This window comes from Anolis carolinensis, chromosome 6 (assembly GCF_035594765.1).
Source record: "Anolis carolinensis isolate JA03-04 chromosome 6, rAnoCar3.1.pri, whole genome shotgun sequence".
Taxonomy (NCBI): domain Eukaryota; kingdom Metazoa; phylum Chordata; class Lepidosauria; order Squamata; family Dactyloidae; genus Anolis; species Anolis carolinensis.
In genome coordinates this window covers 18306854-18329432 of record NC_085846.1, presented here as the reverse complement: position 1 = coordinate 18329432, position 22579 = coordinate 18306854, and the positions used below count along the sequence as shown (strand labels likewise).

Here is a 22579-nt window from a genome sequence, read left to right as displayed (position 1 = left end):
TTTTCTTGTTTTCTGTTCAGATCATCCAACTCTGCTTGCATCCAGTTCACAATTTTAGCAGTGTATCTGATGACTAGGATGGCTCAGGTGCTGATAGCCTTGATTGTATTTCTGCCATTTAATTTGCTCTTCAAAATTTTTCTGACCCTTTGGACATACTCTTTGCTGACTACATTTTTCACATGTCCATGCTTGATATTGTCCACTGCTGTAGTATGCCCAGATATTTATAGGCTTCAGGCTGATTGCGCCTTATGGTTTGTCCATTTGCATCTCTATGCCCTCGCTATGAGTAATTTTCCCTTTCTTTAATGCCATCTTGGCGTATTTGTCTAGGCCGAACTCCATACTGATGTCAGTGCTGAAGATTCTGACTATGTTGGTCAGTGACTGGATTTCAGTTTCTGATTTTCCGTAAAGCTTTAGATCATCTATATACAGCAAGTGAGAGGGTTTTTTTGGTGATTTTTTTGCTGTTTGGTAGAATTACTGACAGTGGGATCATTTCAATGATGAACAACAGTGGTGACAGTGAGTCACCCTGGAAAATTCCTCTCTTGGTGTTAATTCCATAGCTTTGGTTGCCCACAAATAGCTCTGTTTTCTATTGTTTCATTGCATTTTCAGTGATCTAATATTTTCACAAACCCAGATGACATCCAGACAGTTGATGATCCAACAGTTATGAGTTGAAAAGCTGTGCCAAGTGGGAAGTAGAGTTGAAGATCCTCTTTCCTTTAAACCTCAAAAGCTTCCTTCCATTCATTGTTAATTCTCATCTAGGTCCCCTCCCTTTTTGACAGACAAGGGGAAAGGAATATGCTGAGTCTGCATTAACATATCAGCAGCCTAATTCAAGGTGTATCTATGCTGTAGAAATAATGCAGTATGGCAATACTTTAGCTGCTGTGGCTCAATACTGTAGATCATGAGAGCTGTCATTTTACAAGATATTTAGACTTCATTGCCAGAATTTTGGTGCCTTGCCATACTTCAAATCCTATTATTCCATTATGATATTGCTGCAGTTTTGCATTATTATTATTATTATTATTATTATTATTATTATTATTATTATTATTATGTTTATTTATGCCCTCTGGTGGCTCAGTATGTTAAAGTGCTGAGCTGCTGAACTTGCGGACCAAAAGGTTGCAGGTTCAAATCTGGGGAGTAGAATGAGCGCCCGCTGTTAGCCCCAGCTCCTGCCAACCTAGCACTTCGAAAACATGCAAATGTGAGTAGATCAATAGGTACCACTCCAGCAGGAAGATATTGGCACTCCTTGCAGTCATGCCGGCCACATGACCTTGGAGGTGTCTATGGACAACGCCGGCTCTTCGGCTTAGAAATGGAGATGAGCACCAACCCCTAGAGTCAGATATGACTGGACATAACGTCAGGGGAAACCTTTACCCTTATTTATCTCCCCAAAGGGGACTCAAAGCAGCTTGACATAAAAGTTTTAGTATACAATTTAAAATATACTAATACAGAAACATTAAAACAGAATTAAACACAAAGAGCACTAAAAATTCATGAAGTCCATCAAAACATACTCAAAGTTAAAAATCACAGCACCTCTGGACTAGATCTTAAACACCTTAATTGTTAAAAGCCTGCCTGAATAAAAAGTTTTTAGTGCATTCCTGCTTGGTAGAAAAGGGGCTGGACTGGATGATCCTTTGTGGCCCCTCTTGGGAACATTTTGGGGGAAAAGAGAAGGAACATTAGAGAATGCAAAGGGAGGCAAACTGTTCCTTCAGACCGTCAAAAATAGCTGCTGAGATAAGACTTGAATTGCTTTGTCTAAGTGACTGGTCCGGATGAGCTTGAAAATAGATAATGTAGGTAAAAGAGTCTTCATTGACATAGAAATATTCACACCTAATTTTATGTTAATTTCTTACTATCTGGAATCCTTTTGATGAATATGCATATAATACTTTTTAACATTTATATGAAACCACTGGGAGAGATCATCAGGAGACATCAGTACGCTGATGACACCCAAATATATTTATCCATGCCTTCAGAAACAGCCTCAGCTAAGGATAGTGTGTCTCGCTGGATGAGGAAAACAAAACTAAATCAAGATAATTTTATTAAGGTATTAATTATAGTAATTTAACCAGTGTTAGAAAAAAGTATTCTCCAGAACCTCCTTACACATTTTTTTTAAAAATTGCAAGCTTGTGTTTTCTAGATTTGTAAGTTGTTAAGGCTGTACACATCTTGTGGAAGACACATATTCAGTAGGAAATATTATCTGCCTTGCCTGAGCATTGGAAAAACAAGGAAACTGCCAACCACATAATAAGACTATAATAGGCGGCTGTTAAGATGCTCTTCCAGAATAGGCATGACTTGTTTCAAGTTATACAACTCTTTAACAGCAGATGACAGAGTTTTCAGTAGCCACAAATCCTTCACTTTCCTAGCTTTCTATGGTTATTTTGGATTGGGTTAGGTTTCTAATTTCTGCAAAATGTGGCCTTTCTCTCAAGTTTGCAGCCACTGTTATATCAGAGTAGTGTTTTTTTTTACTGCACTTTTAGTATTTAGAATGTTACTTTACTGGCGCAAACCAGATGGTGTAGCAAATTTTAGAATGAAATCCCCATAGGCACAAGAAGCATCCAGAAAATGCAAGTTCAGTTGAGCCATGTAAACAGACTGGTTTTAGCCGTTTCCAGTCTAAGTCAAGGGTTGATACTAGATAACGATCAGATAATGTGAAACTGGAACTCCTGTCAGAGTCAATGGTGAAGTACTGGCCAGGAATATCTAGACATGTTTACCTTTGGGCAAATGTTGCATAGTCATTTGGGCATAATTATTAGTCCTAACAAGAGAGCCAATGTAGTGGTTTGAATGTGGACTAGGAGACCAGTGTTCAAATCCCTAATTGGATGTGGAAACTCATTGGATGCCATTGAGCAAATCCTATAACAGTGCATCTACATTTTAAAATTAATGCAGTTTTACAACCAGTTTAATTCCTATAGCTCAAAGCTATGGAACCTTGGGGTTTTTAGTTTAATAAAGCACCACTATTCTTTGATGGAAAAGGATAACCTTTCAAAAGTATAACTCCCATGATTCTATAGCACAGCATTGAGCCATGACAGCTAAAGTGGCGTCAAATTGAATTAATTCAACATTGTAGATGCACCCATAGTGTCAGCCCCAGAGGAAGGCAATGGTAATTCCTCTCTAACAAATCTTACTAAGAAACCCGTTAGGGTCACCATAAACTAGAAAGGACTCAAAGGCACATTTACTTAATTTATTTATTTACTATATTTGCACCCTGCTCTTCTCACCCCAAAGGGGACTCAGAGCAGCTCACATATCATGGCAAAATTCAAAATTCATATAACCAAAGTTCTTAAAAGGGACTCTTCCTTGTGAGACTATATTAATTTAATGGTTGTTTCTTCCACAGGTGATTCCCCAAATGAAAATAACAATAGAATGAAATATTCTCTTACAGTTGCGGCTCAGGAAATGGACTAGGTCTCTGCTGGAAATCTGCTGAGTGACATTAGGCAAGTTCTACCTCAGCCTGAAATGGCAAGAAAGAGAAGCTGCCTCTCTATAAATCTGGCCAAGAAAATCCAATTAAAGGCTTGTCGTATATTGGAGCCGCCTTGAAGGCAAATAACAATCAAGAGGAACGATCAGGACAATAGACTGAGCTTTATGGTTCTAAAGTGCTTCATATTTTTAAAAATACTCTCCACCTGCTCTAAGGCAAGACCGTTCCTGCTCACAAGGCAAGCATACAGCCTAATGAATAGAATACAAAATGGAACAGGAAAGCAAAAAATCAAATAAACTCTTTCCTTGTCCGCTAGATGGTATCAAATTGGCTTCCCCCCTTGCCTTGATGTTTCCTGGACATAGCTTTCGAAAAACCCAGTGAGCTCATATAGGGCCCATTGGCTTTCTAGCCTGAGGTGAGTCAGCACAGGTGCAAAGTCCTTTGCTCTTCAAACATGATCGTCCTGAGACACTTTAAAGTGTAACCAATTTGTTATGCCATAAACTTCTCCGAACTTACATCAGTTCACTAGTTCCATGAAAGCCTGCTCTTTTCACCTTTTTGGAAAAGAAGTGAAAAATTGTAAGCCTTCCTCTGCTTACACAAGTCATCGCACTTTTGCCTTATCCCTGTTCTTTTTAGCTTTGAGGCCTACATCCAAAGAGGATATTTCTGCTTGCAAGCATTCAAAAGATTTGGTTTTAAATTATTTCATTTCCCTACCCTACTAGGAGGAAGAAGCAGAGTATATTCCATTTTTCTTTCAGTGTAGTCCAAGGGATATTGATCCAATACCTTTTATGAATTAACAATTCAAAAGAAAGGAATCTGGCAATTACAAATTTATGCTTCAGAATTAGATCCTTCAACTCAATGGGACAAATGCCAACATGAAGGACGTTTTACCCAATTTAAGAGAAGCATGAAAAATAAACCCAGAAGGCAGGAAAAGTAATCAAATGAATATTTCTGTAGGGCTATTCATTCCCCCACAACAGCATATCTGATATCAGTTATCTTACTGAAACAAATGGAGTAGAGAAAACAAGACAGGAAACAAAAACAACAGATTACTGCAGGACTAGATTTGCTTTATTTGGAGAAAACGATTTCATAAATATTGTGTGCTGTTTTTCCAACATTGGCAAAACAGAAAGTAGGAGTAAATAAATAACGATTAAATACTGCTGATATTTTTAAAAAGCTAAAGGAAGACACTAAGAAATTCAAACACATTACATTCTGGAACTACAACTCTTAGAATCATGCTAGGCCAGTTCTAGGAGATGTAGTCGAAAAACTAAGGGCCCCTCTACACTGCCATATAATCCAGATTATCAAAGCAGATAATCCATATTATCTGTTTTGAACTGGGTTTTATGAGTCTACACTGCCATATAATCCAGTTCAAAGCAGATAATCTGAATTATTTATGGCAGTGTAGAAGAGGCCTAGGTCTCCTTAGCTCTACAGATAAGTTTGACTTTGAAACTGATGCTGTAGATCAGAGGTGAGTCTCCAGATATCAAGAACGACATATTAACTAGCACCATTCAACTGTGAGACATTGTAGGGTTTGTCTGGAGCCCCTTTTATATCCCTTCCTTGCTGAAGGCAAGATGGCTGCATAGTTAAAAGATGACAGTTCCAACAGTATGTTTCACAGTCTGCATGTGTGAATTGCAATTTGTTGTTTGATTGAAGGGGAGTACACTACTCCTTGGCAGAAAGGATCCTGAACATTATGTGTAGCACTGAAAGTAAGCTTAAAAGTACAGGGAAACCTGGCATGAATTAAAATGGATATGGTATTCTCGTGTTTAAAAGTATATAACTTTTATGCTATGTAGTTCACTTTACACTGTAGTCACTTCAACATAAAGATAACAATAGACATGGAGAGGTTTACAATGATACAAAATCTACACAACTGCTTTACATAAGTCTTGAAAGAGGTGGGGGGAGGCATGTTGACCTTGGAGGAATCCGATGCAGACCTAGGGATCCCCGACAGCCTCACACATACAAATTCATACATAACCCAATCCCACAAGCTTTGGGATGGTTAAAACTGCTATTTTGGCAGCCCCACTCTGAAATATAAAAAATACCCAAACAAGTTCTCAAAGACAACCAGAACTGATGTGACATTACTTCAAAACTGCCTCTGTAGTAGTGCACAGTGATCTCCGCAATAGCTGAAAAGCAGGTGATGTGGCTTTCCAAAGAATGCTTAACCCAAGTGTAGCAAGTGTCCCATCTTTGTTCTTATAGAAAAAAAAATCATTTTAGCCCTATTTGTCACAATGAAGACCAAAACCAGAGGAATTACTGGGGCGCAATTAAGTCAAAGCCGGAATCACAGGGACTGCGGTCTCTTTGAAGACATGGCTTCTAGCTCCACACTTCGATGACATCCCCAGACTCCATCCCTAATTCTTCAGGAGTCCAAGTTTCCATTAATTTCTGTCCATCAAAATGGAAGACAAGCTTGCGTCTGCCAAGACCCTGGGCCTGGCGGTAGTGATTCATAAGCACTTGCAATGGCTCTCCCTGCGGGAAAGAGAGAGGATAGCTATAATACTCGCTGACTCAAACCAGGAACTTTCCCACTCAACCACTGCCTTTTTACCTTCTGAACAGTTATCTCCATCTCAGAGCTTTTGTCCTTTCCTTGCACCCGGAGCTGCAGGTTTCCAGAGTCACTGCTCTGTTTGTTATTTGTTTCAACTATGCAATCTGGAAGATATTCAGGAAGGAACATTTGTATCTCTTTTTTTCTCCAAGTTAAAGATAACAAATACACCCATTCCTCAAAATTTTATCCTCAAAACTACTATTTAAGGAGGTCTGGGCTTCAAAGTAGAGTATGGCCATGGCCACTTGGTTAATAGCAAATCTGCACAGGGATCAAAGAAATAAAAAACAGGAAGCACCAGTAAACTATGCAGATGATACCAGAGCATATGTTAAGTTGTTCAATGTATGGATTTATTTATTCATAAAAGAGACCAACATGTTTCAGTCTATATATGTTCTTCTGGCTATTGCTTGGGGATACTTACAACATAAACTTCTGGAGCTGTAACTCGCAACACCATTTGCTGATCAAAAAGAAATTGGACATAAATAATGTAAGAGTTTGAGTCCAGAAATTTCTGAAGTTACATTGAGGCAGACTTGAGAACATATACAGACTGAAATAAGTTGGCCTTTTTAAGCCAGTAAAACTCCAATCAATTGAGCTCCTTAAGGTGCTTTTGCAGTGTCCTCTGTGCAGAAGGAGGTAGGCAACTGGAGCCACAGAATGGTTGGGTGTGGAAAAAAGACCATAGTGATAGCAGTAGCCATAAAATTACTGCAAGCTTCTAGGCTCCTGAATTCCCTCCAAAGGAGCCCAGGTGGACTCACCTTTTTGTTCAGATGGATTTTAGCATCTGACCTCACTTCCTCCAGAACAGATTTTAGTGCTATATAATAGAATTATGAGAGTTGGAAGAGATACCAAGCCCATTCAGTCCAACCCCTTGCCATGAAGAAATACACCATCAAAATAATTTCGACAAATGGCCCTTCGGCCTCCATTTTAAAACTTCCAGAAAATGAAAGTTCACTACACTTCGAAGCAGCATATCCAACTGTCAAACAGCTCTAACTGTCAGAAGGTTCTTTCTAAGGTTTAGGTGGAATTTCTTTTCCTTCAGTTTTAATCCATGGCTCCATTGTGGGTCTCTGGAGCAGCAGAAAGGAAGTTTGCCCTCTCCTCAATGTGATATCCTTTCTACTATTTAAACATGTTTATTATGTCACCTCTTAATCTTCTCTTCTCTAGGCAAGGCCCCAGAACAACTTACCCACAATATCAGCCACACCCAGGCCTAGTCTGCCAGGAGTTGCATCAGCTGCAAGTTCTCGATCACGAAGCAGGAGAAGTATTCTGTTTGGGGGAACCTTCAGCGTCTGCCCCATGTGTTCAATCACTTTCTGAAGAGGATCTGTCTATGGGGTATGAAATCAAGAAACATGTTATAAAAATACGATGACCGGTACTGTGCTGTTTCTAAAAATGAGGTGGTTATATTCCACTGAGGACTAGGGATGGTGTGAAAATAGGAATTCTGCAATCACTGAACCCTCAAAAGATATCCATCCCCCCCAATAAATTTTATGGTTATCTTATTTAATTTTCACTTAATGTTAGCTGTTATAAAGCCTTGTTGTCAGGATAAACAGAGAAATATCACATTTTAATTTAAGTATGTACACCATAGTTTTAAGACTGAAAAAATTTGCAGTTATACATAAAGCTATATAGAGAGATCAGTAAATTGTTTGAGTAATGCTTAGGAGGAAAAATAGCCCAGTGGGATAAGGACCTGGTTACCATGAGGGCGGAGGCCCAAAAAGTATATGGGGTGCAGACAAAGAGAAGGAAGGAAGAGAAAGCCCTCCCTGGTGAAAGCAAAACTGAGGTGAATTATGACCACAGCAAATCTTAGAACAGCTGAGTGAACAGTGAAGCATCATACCATCCGGATCGAGACTCTGTGGAGGTCAGCTCGACATCGGACTTTCAGCAACAACTCCTGGGAGTCAGAAGCATCAATCAGAATTACATCATTACTGTCTGCATCTGTTTCCTCATCCTGCAAACTCTTCTTGGCAGCTGAGAGAGAAGAGGTCAGACTCTCAAGCCTCTGTTTAAGAATTCTGAAGAGAACGAAATAAAAGAAGTGAGACACTTCCAAGGAAAGTACCTTGTTTCCCCGAAAATAAGACCTCCCCAAAGAATAAGACCTAGCAGGGGTTTGGGGGGATTGCCAAATATAAGGCCTCCCCTGAAAGTAAGACCTAGCAACTAAGGCTGCAGCAGAGTTCAATTGGGAAGCATGACTGCGGGGCAGAAGCAGCACTCATTCATACACCGGAGGGAGGGAGGGAGGGAAAGTGCTTGCTTTCTGTGCCTCCCTCCCTCCCTGCCTTGCCTGTCCCCCAGCCGAGGCTTGAAGAACCTTCCGTGGCTGCTGCCGTTTCTTCCTTCCTTCCGTCTCCCTCCTGGCCATGCTGCCTTGCTTCCCAGAGGCTTCTGATTGGCTCCTGGAGCCAGGGCAAGGGAGGGTGGGAGGGAGGGAAGGAAGAGGGCTTTCGTCCTGCTGCTTTTGCTCCTTAAAGGTACAGGACGCATTGGGATTCTCCTCTCATCTTCCTATCCTATGCCATGAAACTGATTATTTTATGCTATTATTCTATTGCCATATTATCATATTCTGTTACTATTATTATATCCCAGTATTATATTATCCTATTAATATATTTTAAATCATTATATTATATTTTTCTATTATTATTATTATATCATATTATTATTCTATTATTATTCTATTATATTTTCATATTATTATATTATTATTCTGTTATTATTAAATTCCATTTTATATTACCCTATTAATATATTTTATATCATTATATTCTATACTATTATTCTATTATATTATCATATTATTTTATTATTATTAGCATATTCTGTTATTATTATTATATTCCATTCTATTATTCTATTATATTATCCTATTATTATTATATTATTATGCTATTCTGTTATTATATCCCATTATTATATTATCCTATTAATACCATATTATTATCATTTTCTGTTATTATATCCTATATTATATTATATCATTAATATATTGTATATAATTATATTATTATTATATTATCATATTATTATTATAGTATATTATATTATTCATCATTCATGACTACACTGAAACTAGAATAGAGAGAAATCAGCGTGGAAACCTTGTGAAACCTAAATTGCAAGAGGTACCATAGATTGTTGTACATGTAAATAATGGTAGTAACAAGAAATTCTTGATAGGATTCATAGTTTGTCTGGTTATGCTGGTTTGTGATGACAACTACTTTACAGTATATAATAAATGTTCATTTTGTTGTTCAACAATAAATGTGAGCTCTTCTTCATGGAAAAATAAGACATCCCCTGAAAATAAGACCTAGTGCATCTTTGGGAGCAAAAATTAATATAAGACCCTGTCTTATTTTCGGGGAAACAGGGTAGGATTGAAAGAGGGAGAGGATCTGTTATGTGGTCCCACAAGGCGCCATTCTATCCCCAGTGCTCTTTAATATTTACATGAAGCCGCTGGGAGAGATCATCCGTAGGAATGGGACAGGGTGTTATCAGCATGCTGATGACACCCAAATAAATTTCTCCATGCCTTCAAACACAACTTCAGCTAAGGATAGCGTGTTTCCTCTGAATGAATGTCTGGAGGAAGTAATGGGCTAGTAGGGTAAAAACAAATTGAAACTGAATCCAGACAAAACAGATGTGCTTGCCATCAAGGGTTCTAATCTGGGGATGGATGTGTGTCAACCAGTTTTGGATGGGGCTATACTCCCCTCTGAAAGACTGAGTTCACAACTTGGGAGTACTCCTGGATCTGTCTCTCCAAATGTCCGCCCAGGCAGATGCAACGGTCAGGAGTGCTTACTATCAGCTTTGGCTGATACACCAGCTGTGCGCATTCCCAGATTTGGAGGACATGAAGATGGTAGTACATGCACTGTTAACCTCAAGGTTGGACTTCTGCAATGCGCTTTACATACCCTTGTACCAAGTTCGGAAACTCCAACTGGTTCAAAATACGGCAGCCAGATTGGTTACAGGAACATCTAGGAGGGAGCATATTACACCTATTCTAAAGTCACTGCACTGCCTGCCAATTAGTTTTCAGGCAAAGTACAAGGTGATGGTTTTGACCTTTAAAGCCCTACATGTTTTGTGTCCAGGTTACCGAAAGGATCACCTTCTCCCATACAATCTGCCCCACACACTTCAGTCTTCCGAGGGGCGTCTAACTATCAAGCCAGAACCCGACTGGCAACCATCACCCAGAGGACTTTTGCATGGAATGACCCGCTGGTAGAACTCTGACAGTTAAATCAGCTGTTGGAATTTAAGACACAAGTAAAGACCTGTCTCTTCCGGCAAGCCTACGCAGACAGTCTTTAAGCGTAAACATGAATTCTATACATGTCCTTTATTTAAACTGTTTTGTCTTTTTAATACCAGTATGTATTTCACAGAGATATGTTTTGGTATGTAACTTCTATGGAGGTACATTTTAGTGTGTATATTTGTAGTGCTTTTGCTGTGTTTATGTATTTTAATTGCTTTGTAACCCACCTCGAGGAGAGGCAGGTAAGATTTATTATTATTATTTGAAACACAATGAGTCCACAGCAGACACTCTGCTGGCTGTTATATTGGATCACACGTTATCTTCTCACACATACACCTACCTATACAATCCTTGCTGAAAATCACAGGCCAGAAGCTAGAGTTGCCTTCCCCAGGTTGTTTTTCTCTAAATGTGTCAACTCACACTATCCCCACCAACACAGTCAATAGACAGATTTTGTTGGCTTGCAGTCCCCGCCATCCCTCATCATTGGCTTCATCAGCCAGGTCGGATATGAGCTGTAGTCCAACAGAACCTGGAGGTTTTGCCCCACTGTATTGGACTTTGGACTGAGACATTCTGACTCAATTTCCTGGTTTTTAAATATGAACAAGTCCAGCCTAGCCTGGCCAAAGTTGCTGTGACACCATGCACACACTCCTGGAATGGTCCATAAAAAGAGATGATGTACATTTGAGGTGGGGAACACATGAACCTCTAGATATTGTTGGGATGCAATGCCCATCAGCCCCAGCAATCGTAGACAATGGTGAAAGATCATAGGACCTCAAATGCAGCAGTCTGGAGCATCATATGCCCCCCTCCCTTTTAATCTGAAGACAAAGAGCAAAACAAGCTTTTAATCCCCGATTCTGATTGACTTTATTTATGAAAGTAGGGTCCATTAGATCCAGTCTATTGAAAAATGTGAGTACATAACACTGGTGCAACATCGCCACAAGTGAACTGTACAAGTGGCTTGGAACAGTCTGCAGTTTCACTGTCAAGCTCAGAGGAATCCCTTCTATATAAGTAATTACATCAGATGCCTATTGGAGCCCCTTTTAAACTGAGGCAACTCACACAATTTATCTGGCAGTACCAATGTCAGAAAAGGTGCACATTAGAGGTTTCAAGTCAATCTGTCTGTGTTAGTCAATACCACAGAAATGAGGTCCAGAATTTACAAAACTTCCTTTTTCAGACTACAGCCCACAGAATTCCACAAGCAACATTAGCAGTGGCTTTACTGGTTGGGATATTTAATGTATAGATGCAAGAAATCTCTCACAACTAATTTAGAACACTGTATATTGTTCATTCTATTCGCTACAGCAATCGATGGATAATACCAGACTCTTACTTGTCTCTACGGCACGCTCTTCTTAGCCGAGGTGGAGGCGGAGGCGGAGGAGGTGAGGGTGACATATTTTGACATCTGACGAGAGAATAGATATAGAAAGTGTGTAACTGAAGATTCCAAAACAGTTGGGTGGACAGAATGAAGAAAGGAAAGACTCAGACCTTGTTTCTTCCACCACCTGCGTCTTCTCTGAAGAAATTGTGTCTTCCTCATCATCTGATGTGTTGAGTATCTGGGGTATATAGGACAGTTTCAGAGACTTGGGAAGAAGCTGCAGACTCTTTTGAACCTGTGGTCAGGAAGCAAAAAAATAAAACAAGAACTAAGGACTCTCAAGTCTGCAAGAAAGAATATAGGAGTAGTAAGTGGGAAGTAATACTGGTAATTGGGTCAACTTGAGGATTAAAGAAGAATGCATTAATTGCAAAGTAACTAGATGCCAGGATTCTACCCTTCCTTTTCACAAAAAATGCAGAGGACATAATGTATCTAAAATTAGGTTTGCAGTAACAAAGAACAATTTGAAACTACAGCAGATTACCAAGAAACAATGGAGCCCCCAGTGGCACAGTGGGTTAAAGCCTTGTGACTTGAATGTTGGGTTGCTGAACTGAAGGCTGCCAGGTTTGAATCCAACCCAGGGAGAGCGCAGATGAGCTCCCTCTTATCAGCTCCAGCTCCATGCGGGGACATGAAAGAAATCTCCCACAAGGATGGTAAAAACATCAAAAAACCTCCGGGCATCCCCTGGGCAATGTCCTTGCAGACGGCCAATTCTCTCCCACCAGAAGCAACTTGGTGCAAATCACTCCTGACACAGAAAAAAACCCCCAAGAAATAGTCAATGACGGAAACACAAATTAAGAAATGACTACATAAGCCTTTCAAACAGATACCGTGTTTCCCCGAAAATAAGACAGTCTTATATTAATTTTTGCTTCCAAAGATGCTCTAAGTCTTATTTTCAGGGGATGTCTTATTTTTCCATGAAGAATTCACATTTATTGTTGAACAAAAAAGGAACATTTATTATATACTGTACAGTAGTTGTCATCACAAACCAGCATAACCAGACAAACTGTGAATCCTATCAAGAATTTCTTGTTACTATCATTATTTCCATGTACAACACTCTATGGTACGTGCATTTACCAAACCTGCATGCTCTGGTGTTTTGTTTGTTGGGCATGCTTCCAAACAAAAACTTTGCTAGGTCTTACTTTCGGGGGAGGCCTTATATTTAGCAATTCAGCAAAACCTCTACTAGGTCTTATTTTCTGGGGAAGACTTATTTTAGGGGAAACAGGGTAGTATCTCCTTTGAAATGCCTTTCTCTGTAAGTATTGTCCAGTAATCCAACTTTAGATCACATGAAGACAAATGGTCTAGGAAGGGCAACTTGGTTTGTCAGATACAAAGCCCTATGCCTGGGAGTTAACTCAAAAATTCTGGTGATATCCTCTTCTAGATTTGCAATATCTCATTGACTAGGAAAGCAATTGGATAGTGAGACTGTGGAGAAACAGAAAGGAAGAATCAGGTTGTCTTGAAGAAAATAAGTTATCAAAAGAAAGAAGAGAAATTGAAGATACATATCACAGATCCATTCAATCTTAATTTCTCATTTCTAATATGCAGCATCCAGATATTCTGACTGTTCTTCACAGAAGTTAATATACAGGATTCTGGTTACCCAGGTCATGCGTCCTTGGGTGTGCTCAAGAATTAGGTATGCGAAAAAATACATATCACTAATCTAATAATTTTACTACAACAACCTGGGGCTCTGATTTAGCTATGCGTTCTCAAGCATCTCAGCTATCCTGGATTGTAAATTTCTTCATTTGTTCTATTTGTAGCATTTTGAACATGACTACCTGCGCGGGAAGTCTGAGGCAAAACAGGAACTGAGTAGTTCTGTTTTCCCGATGTCTGCTGTTTTGCCATCCACCTCCTGCAAGAAGCAAGTGTACTTTTCCTTGCCTCTCTTTTTGTTTGTTTGCAATGCCTGTCCTACGTCCCAGTTCATTCCCACTTAGTCTAAACTACCCTTAACAATTTGGCATATTTACACATCATGAAGGATGGCAAAATACATTTTGCTGCTTGAAACTGTACAGAAAAAGATATGCCCTTGATATACAAACATTAATCAAAGGCAAGGTGTGTAGCATAAGGCAAGCAAATCCCACAAGCATCCCAGACTGTAAAAATTATTACAATGCATTATATAACCAACAATGCACAGGCCCAAAGATGTTGCCTCAATCTATTCAATGATATGATCAACTGTGTTAATATTTATTTAAAGGCTTCTCCTGTCATATCCTATATAAGTCCCTTTTAGCTCCAATATTCTTCTATCTATATATATATAAATGTTCTCACCATTTCTGCCATAAAGTAAATAGCGAAACTAAACACCCAAAACCCACAAAACATGGCCACAAAAGACATGGTCATCCCTGGTGTGTTTAGACATCAAAAAAACAAGAAAAATAAAGTCCTAATTAGAGGGAGAGGATTGCTTTTTCCCATTGCTGCCAGTTAGAAGGCTAAGCTCCGGCCACTTTGTCTCCTAGCAACCCACTCAGCCATTTAATGGCGCCCAGGGCCGCTTCAATCAGGCCTCTTCCACACTGCCTATAAAATACAGATTATCAGATTTGAACTGGATTATATGGCAGTGTAGACTCAATGCCTTTCCACACAGCTATATTACCCATTTATAATCTTATATTATCTGCTTTGAACTGGATTATCTTGAGCCCACACTGCCATATAATCCACTTCAGTGTGCATTTTATACAGCTGTGTAGAAGGAGCCTCATATGATCCAGTTCTAAGCAGATAATATATTATAAATATATAGCAAAGTCTCATTTATCCAACATAAACAGCCCAGCAGATCATTGGATAAGCGAATATGTTGGATAATACGAAGAGATTAAGGAAAAGTCTATTAAATGTCAAATTACGTTATGATTTTACAAATTAAGCACCAAAACATCATTTTATACAACAAATTTGACAGAAAAAGTAGTTCAATGAGTGGTAATGCTATGTAGTAATCACTGTATTTACGAATTTAGCACCAAAACATCACAATGTATTGAAAACATTGACTACAAAAACACTGACTACTACTACTACTAAAAGGCCGACTGCGTTGGATAATACAGAACATTGGATAAGCAAATGTTGGATAAGTGAGACTCTACTGTAATATGAAATAATTACTGTGGTATAATAATACAGAGTAAATAAAGAGCAACACTCTGAAAGCAGGGAAATTGGGAATTCCAGAAAGGAATCAATCAGGGCCAGCTAACACTTCCCAACAAAGGATTCTCCCAGGCAGGAAGCAAACAGGCTTGGAAGCTGCAAGGCCATTAAATGCTAATCAAGATGGCTAATTGCAGCATTCATACCTGCCACACTGAGACTATTAATTGCTATTCAAACTGGCCAACCAAGATTTCCCCTAGATAGAAAACCCCCAAGCTCTGAAGCCACGAGGCTAATCCGTCCCATTCAACCTGGCCTAGCAAGGATGCCTTATATAGAAAGCGGCCAGGCTTTTAAGCTACAAGACTATTCAGTGTAGTTCAAGCTGGCCAAACAAGGATTCCCCTATTAAGGAAGTAGCCAGGCTTCAAAGCAGCTCTTTGGTTGAGGGTGCTACGCCAGCTACTCCAGAAAACGGTCAGGCTTTGAGGCTGCAAGGCTATTCACTGCTATTCCACCTGGCCAACAAATGATTCCCATAAGCCACAGCAACGCGTGGACTGGCAAAGCTAGTTCCTGATAAATCCCAGTGATCTATTTGTCTAGTTTTAATAGATTCATTTCAGACTGTTTAGCCTGATAATGTCGAGGGGATCCTTGGAGCTGTGAGGGCGACCACATGCGCTTCGGACCCTTGCCCTTCTTGGCTTCTAAAGCTTGCCAGTGGGGGGCTAGTAAACTGGTATGTGGGGATTATAAATGCCTCACTGGATCAGGGACATTTTCCATCTGCCTTAAAACAGACATTTGTTAAACCGATCCTGAAGAAGGCGTCCCTTGATCCGACGGTATTAAACAACTACCGGCCAGTTTCCAACCTTCCCTTCTTGGGCAAGGTTCTGGAGCGGGTGGTCGCCTCGCAGCTCCAGAGGTTCCTGCTAGAGACTGATTATCTATCCGTCACAGTCTGGGTTCAGGCCTGGTCATGGTACGGAGACAGCTTTGGTCGCCTTGGTGGATGACCTCCATAGAGAACTTGACAGGGGGAGTGTGTCACTGTTGGTTCTCTTGGACATCTCAGCGGCTTTCGATACCATCGACCATGGTATCCTTCTGGGTCGGCTCGCCGGAATGGGTATTGGGGGTGTTGCTTTGCAATGGCTCCGCTCCTTCCTGGAGGGCCGTTCCCAGTTGGTGAAGCTGGGAGACACCTGCTCGGGCCCCTGGCCATTGACCTGTGGGGTCCCTCAAGGTTCAATTCTGTCTCCTATGCTTTTTAACATCTACATGAAACTGCTGGGTGAGGTCATCTGGAGTTTTGAGTTCGGTGCCATCTCTATGCAGATGACACTCAACTCTACTCAAATCCTGACAAGACAGAGGTCCTCCAGGTCAGTCATAAGGCTGATCAGGGCATAGGGTGGCAACCTGTGCTCAATGGGGTCGCACTCCCCCTGAAGGCGCAGGTCCACAGTCTGGGGGTCCTCCTGGACTCAGCTGACGCTTGATGCTCAGGTGTCAGCGGTGGGCGGGAGGGCCTTTACACAACTAAAACTTGTGCGCCAGCTGCGATCGTACCTCATGAAGTCTGACTTGGCCATGGTGGTCCACGCCTTAGTTACCTCTAGACTGGATTACTGCAATGCACTCTACGTGGGGCTGCCTTTGAAGACGGTTCGGAAACTACAGTTGGTACAAAGATCAGCGGCCAGGGTGATAACAGGAGCTGGCTATAGGGAGCGGTCAACACCCCTCTTTAAGCAGCTCCACTGGCTACCAATGAGTTTCCGGACCCAATTCAAGGTGCAGGTTGTTACCTATAAAGCCCTAAACGGTTCAGGACCTGCTTATCTCCGTGACCGCCTCCTCCCCTATGAACCCACACGGGCTTTGAGATCTTCTGGGGAGGCCCTCCTCTCGCTCCCACCCCCGTCTCAGGCGTGGTTGGTGGGGATGAGAGAGAGGACCTTCTCGGTGGTGGCCCCTTGGCTCTGGAATTCCCTCCCCAGGGAGATCAGGCTGGCATCCTCACTGTCCATCCTTAGAAAGGACCTTAAAACATGGTTATTTCGATGTGCATTCGAATAAATTGTCCCAGTTAGTTATCAGTGGTCACAACTACTGCACTTTATCACACCCCACTCTTATTGATTGAACTCTGTAATGAGATCCTTAATTCCCTTTTGTAGAGTCTGCTGAATTTTATCTTACAGTTTGTATATTTTGTTCAGACTCTAATGTTCTAATGTTTTATGTTGATATTTTATGCTGGTTTGTATGATTATACTATTTTACCTGCTTTACATTGGTTTAATTATGCTGTATTTTATTGTATTTTGGAACTGGGCTTGTCCCCATGTGAGCTACCCCGAGTCCCCTCTGGGGAGATGGGAGCGGGATATAAAAATAAAGTTATTATTATTATTATGTGTCCCATTTTTAAATAAAATAATGCATGGTATTTTTTTCAGTTTCAGAATCCCTTCATTTTTAAGACTCTTCCATTCCTACCATCTTTCCCCATTGTTCAGTCTTGAGATATACACACTATTATATTTCAAGGGAACAAGATTCTCACTCCTGAGTTCCTTCAGAAAGGCTGAATGGTTGTCTTTAACGAAAAGGAACTCAAGAGTGAGAACCAAAAGAGTCAGAGACAGTGAACCCATGTTTTGACAACAAACAGTTATTTAATTTATATCACACTTTTCTTTCTTTATTGGGACATGTCAGAAAGACCTTATGAGAGATTCAGCACCAGATATATAACAATACTTTTTTAAAAGGAAAAAACAATTGAGCAGAAGGGAGATTCTTCCCAGAAGATACCAAGGACCCACTATACTCTCACTAAGCACAGAAATTCTATGCCTGAAAGGTGGGGAGTATTTAGTTGGAATTATGGAGGCAAGTGAAAAAAGTGTGGTGCAATTGCTTAAGCTTTGGACTATATCTGCATCTACACTGTAGCCTTAACATAGTTTGGCAGCACTTAACTGCCATGGGTCAATGCTATGGAATCCTTGGGAGGTAGAGTTTGGAAGAGATGGATATAGAATGTGTAAAACTACCTTGAAGGAACTGGGGGTGGCGACGGCCAACAGGGAGCTCTAGCGTGGACTGGTCCATGAGGTCACGAAGAGTCAGAAACAACTATGCGACTGAGTAGTAAAACTACAACTCCCAGGACTTGATAGCATTGAGCAGTGGGTCTTAAAAGTGGTGTCAAACCGCATTCATTTGATAGTGTAAATCAGTGGTTCCCAACTTTTTTTTTTTTTTTACTAGGGACCACTTTGACCAGGGACCACTTTCCAACATTAGTAACAAAAGCGTTACGAATCAGCTTTTGGTGAACTTTAGATTCGGTTTGGTTATTAGGGGTGCTGATTCAGAAAATAGCATTGGGTACACCACATCAGCTCTAGCTTCTGATACAGAACATATGCCATATGCCATCTACTCACCCACAGAAAACCATATTTAATAATCTAGAGCTGGTGTGTTCTATCCAATGCAATTTTCTGAATCAGCACCCAAATTACTCCAAGGAAAAGGCCTAAAAACGAAGACACCAAGGCGCCCCTGCTTCCAGGCACCACATGGAATGGTTCTGTTCAGGGTGAGGGAGGAGGAGGAGAAGCAGCAGTCAGTAGGGTTGTTGTCACACCTTTTGTGGGTATTCAGCCTCTCCCCTACAGACATCCCCACTGCCTTGACACTATAAGAGGGTTTCGCGAGACCAGTAACTCTCATTGCACCGGTGTAGTAATGGTGAGGCCGCGGACGATATTTTAGTTCTTGGGACCACAGACCATAGGTTGGGAGCTACTCAGGGCCCTTCCACACAGCCATGTAATCCAGAACATCAAGGCAAATAATCTACAATATCTGCTTTGAACTGGATTATATGAGGCCCCTTCCACACAGCTGAAAAAAATCCCACACTTTCTGCTTTGAGCTGGAATATATGGCAGTATGGACTCAGATAACCCCATTCAAAGCAGATACTGTGAGACTTTCTGCCTTGATATTCTGGGTTATATGGCTGTGTGGAAGGGTCCTAAGCCTTAAGCTGCTAAGGGGCGAAAGGAAGGGGCCTGAGGCTGTTAGGAATTGTGGGAGTTGGAGTCCAAAACACCTGGAGGGCCCACGTTTGCCCATGCCTGGGATATCCACACTGGAGCCACTTGTCTTCATTTTAAACTTTGTACCGTTGTTACATTTTGTTTTATTGTGCCATTGTCCCTATGTTTTGTTTTATTTTGTTATTGTACGGGCACTTTATGGTATGCTGTTTTGTGCCTGGTTTGTATTTTAATGCTGTTTTATTGTAATTGTTTGGGCTTGGCCCCGTGTTAGCCGCCCCGAAGTTAAAATTATAATGGAGTTTGACACCGCTTCAATTGACGCAGCTCAATGTTAATGTGGCAGCTTCGCCACGAGGAGGGAAGACCTTGGCGCCAGGCCTCCCACTGACCTTGGTGGAGTAAACAGGGACGGCGGCGACGGCGTTGTCAGTGAAGAAGCGGCGCCGCTTGAGGGAAGGCTTCTTCGGGATCACCTCCGGCTCTGAGTCGCTGCTGGAGCTCGGAGATATCTGCAATCGGGAGAAAGAGGCGTCAGAAGCAGAGAGACATGATATCCCCCAAACCTTCCTCTTCTTTCTCTTTCCCGCCATTAATCTGCAAGCCTCCCTTCACGCCTACTTACCACCTCCGCCATGTTCGCAGGAGCCTCTGCTTCTTATTGATCCCGAAACCCATTCTGCCCCGCCTCCGGGAGCACGCCATTGGGTGCTTTCGTCCCTCGTCTGAGCGTAGTGCGTCACGCGTGCGCCCGCCCGCTCGCTAGGGATTCTGGTCGTGGTAGTTTCCTCTGCTCCTCATCTGCACAGGGCGGGAAACCCCTTCCCCTTGGGAGCAAGGAAAATATCACGACTCAGTGCTACGGAATGATGGGATTTGGGCTCCAGGAAAACAAAGAGAGGCAATTAAGGGACAACGAAGGCCAGAAGAGAAAACTTGGGCCCTTCCACACAGCTGAATAAAATCCCGCGTTATCTGCTTTGAACTGGAATATATGGTAGTGCTTACTTAGATAACAGAGTTCAAAGCAGATACCGTAGAGTCTCACTTATCCAACATAAACGGGCCGGCAGAATGTTGGATAAGTGAATATGTTGGATAATAAGGAGAGATTAAGGAAAAGCCTATTAAACACCAAATTAGGTTAATTAAGCACCAAAACATCATGTTATACAACACATTTGACAGAAAAAGTAGTTCAATATGCAGTAATGCTATGTAGTAATTACTGTATTGACGAATTTAGCACCAAAATATCACGATATATTGAAAACATTGACTACAAAAATGCATTGGATAATCCAGAACGTTGGATAAGCGAATGTTGGATAAGTGAGACGCTACTGTATTGTGGGATTTCCTGCCTTGATATTCTGGGTTATATGGCTGTGTGGAAGGGCCCTTGGAATGAGAGAAAGACCTACCTGTTAGGCCCCTTCTACACTGCCATGTAAAATCCAGATTATATGCTTTGGACTGGATTATATGACTGTGTAGACCAGGCATGGGCAAAATTTGGCCCTTCAGGTGTTTTGGACTTTCAACTCCCACAATTCCGACCAGCCGGTAGTCAGCCATAGTGGCACACTTGAACAAACCTGGACATGGCATATTATTTGAGAACATAGAAATGCTGGATCACTTTTAACAACCACCATGTCAGACTACGCAGAGAAGCCATTGAAATCCACAAGTATGTGGATAACTTCAACAGATAGAAGGAACCCATGAAAATGAACAAAATCTGGCTGCCGGTATTTAAAAAAAACTCTAAAATTAGGGAAATAAAGAACACCACTCAGAACACTGAGGAATTCCAGAAAGGAAACAATCAGGACCAACTAACACCTCCCAACAAAGTTTTCCCCCAGACAGGAAGCAGCCAGGCTTTGAAACTGCAAGACCATTCAATGCTAATCAAGGTGACCAATTGCAACAGTCACACTTGCCTCTGACAGAAAAAAGTTCTTTCTCCCACCCTGGACATTCCATAGATATATAAACCCCACTTGTCTCATTTTCAACAGACCTCACAACCTCTGAGGATGCCTGCCATAGATGTGGGTGAAACGTCAAGAGAGAATGCTTCTGGAACACAGCCATACCGTCCAGAAAACTCACAGCAACCCAGTGATCCTGATCATGAATGCCTCAACAACACATCAAGCCTCCAATCCTAATCAGTAAACGTCTTGCTGAATTAAAAAAAAAACCCAGCAACCCCAGCAATTTAAAAAAGAAAGTGCCCTTCTCTACCCCTTCCATTCACCAGTGATTATTTTATAGCAGTTCACAGTAATTGCTATTTTAAAAAAATGAGATGGAAACAGTAAGATCTTCTATTTGTTCATCTGCTTACAGCAGATGGATGCAGAATCCGGGGATACAGAGCCTACTGTATTTGCTACCAAGCAATGTGCTACAAGGGGGAGACAGACATGCACAAAACTACTTACCAAATTGTTTCATACAAGACTTACAACATGCATCTGTCACAGCTGGTATATACTGGGCTGTGGCGCAGGCTGGATAGCAAGCCAGCTGCTACAAATCACTCTGACTAAGAGGTCATAAATTCGAGGCCAGCCCGTGTCTGTGTCTTGGCATTGCCTGTGTTATGGCATTGAATGTTTGCCTTTATGTGTGTAATGTGATCCGCCCTGAGTCCCCTTCTGGGTGAGAAGGGCGGAATATAAATGCTGTAAATAATAAATAATAAATGTCTAGAAATTTTAGTTTAAAAAATGACCCCTCCCCCCAAAAAACAAAGTCCATACTTTTTGGTCCCAGAATTCGACCTTGACTTAGACATACATCAGTTCTACTTATACATGAGTATATGGTCGTTCTTTATGGGTTTTTAAAAACTTTTTTTATCATTTTATTACAATTTTTTTGTAAACTTTCTATTCTCTTTCTCTTATACACTGTCCCCAGGCCTTTGGTGTTTAATGTGGCCACTTTTAGTTTGCCCCATTTTTACACCTTGTGCTTTCCACCCCAACCTTAGTCCCATTACCCTTATTACTCTTATCTCCCCCTCCCTCCCCTCTTTCCATCCCTCCTCCCCACTTATGAGCCCCCCTGCCCCATATCCTGCCCCAAGGGCTGTTGTGGAAAGTGAAGCCGTGGTTCTTCAAAAGCCTAACCAAAAGACCCCTCTCCCCACTGTGCTCAGTATTTTCTTCTTCCCTCTAAGACTGGATTTTCTTTTTGCCTAATTCTCTCCTCAAGACAGCTCCTATACATGAGTATATGGTAGTGTTGTGCATTTGTGTGGAATTGCTGTTCGTGTTGTGTAGTTTCATTCATGTTGTCTCTTATATTTGTGTCCAGCTAACAAAAATGGTCCACCTATACGACA

General features: G+C 41.2%; 1 protein-coding gene across 2 annotated transcripts; it reads right to left on the bottom strand.

The window, feature by feature from the left end:
• Nucleotides 1–4617: 4617 nt before the first annotated feature.
• nfatc2ip (nuclear factor of activated T cells 2 interacting protein) lies at nucleotides 4618–19980 on the bottom strand. 2 transcript variants are annotated; one of them, XM_016996170.2, is made up of 9 exons: nucleotides 19841–19980; nucleotides 19608–19727; nucleotides 12061–12188; nucleotides 11900–11974; nucleotides 10181–10246; nucleotides 8077–8257; nucleotides 7402–7546; nucleotides 6180–6286; nucleotides 4618–6100 (listed from the first exon to the last, which is right to left on the bottom strand). In XM_016996170.2, exons 1-9 carry the CDS (start codon nucleotides 19850–19852, stop codon nucleotides 5942–5944), a joined length of 993 nt encoding a protein of 330 aa, XP_016851659.1. In that variant the 5' UTR covers nucleotides 19853–19980; the 3' UTR covers nucleotides 4618–5941. The 2 variants fall into 2 exon arrangements, with proteins under 2 accessions (XP_016851659.1, XP_003225289.1); XM_003225241.4 differs by lacking the exon at nucleotides 10181–10246 and having other exon boundaries at nucleotides 19841–19979.
• Between the last annotated feature and the right edge of the window lie 2599 nt (nucleotides 19981–22579).

Coding starts and splice junctions, on each gene's coding strand:
- nfatc2ip (XM_016996170.2), bottom strand. Junction 10,247..11,899: donor AGAGCGTGCCGTAGAGACAA/GTAAGAGTCTGG, acceptor GCTCCCTCCTAG/ATGTTCCTGTAACCAATCTG. Junction 6,101..6,179: donor TGGAGATAACTGTTCAGAAG/GTAAAAAGGCAG, acceptor TCTTTCCCGCAG/GGAGAGCCATTGCAAGTGCT.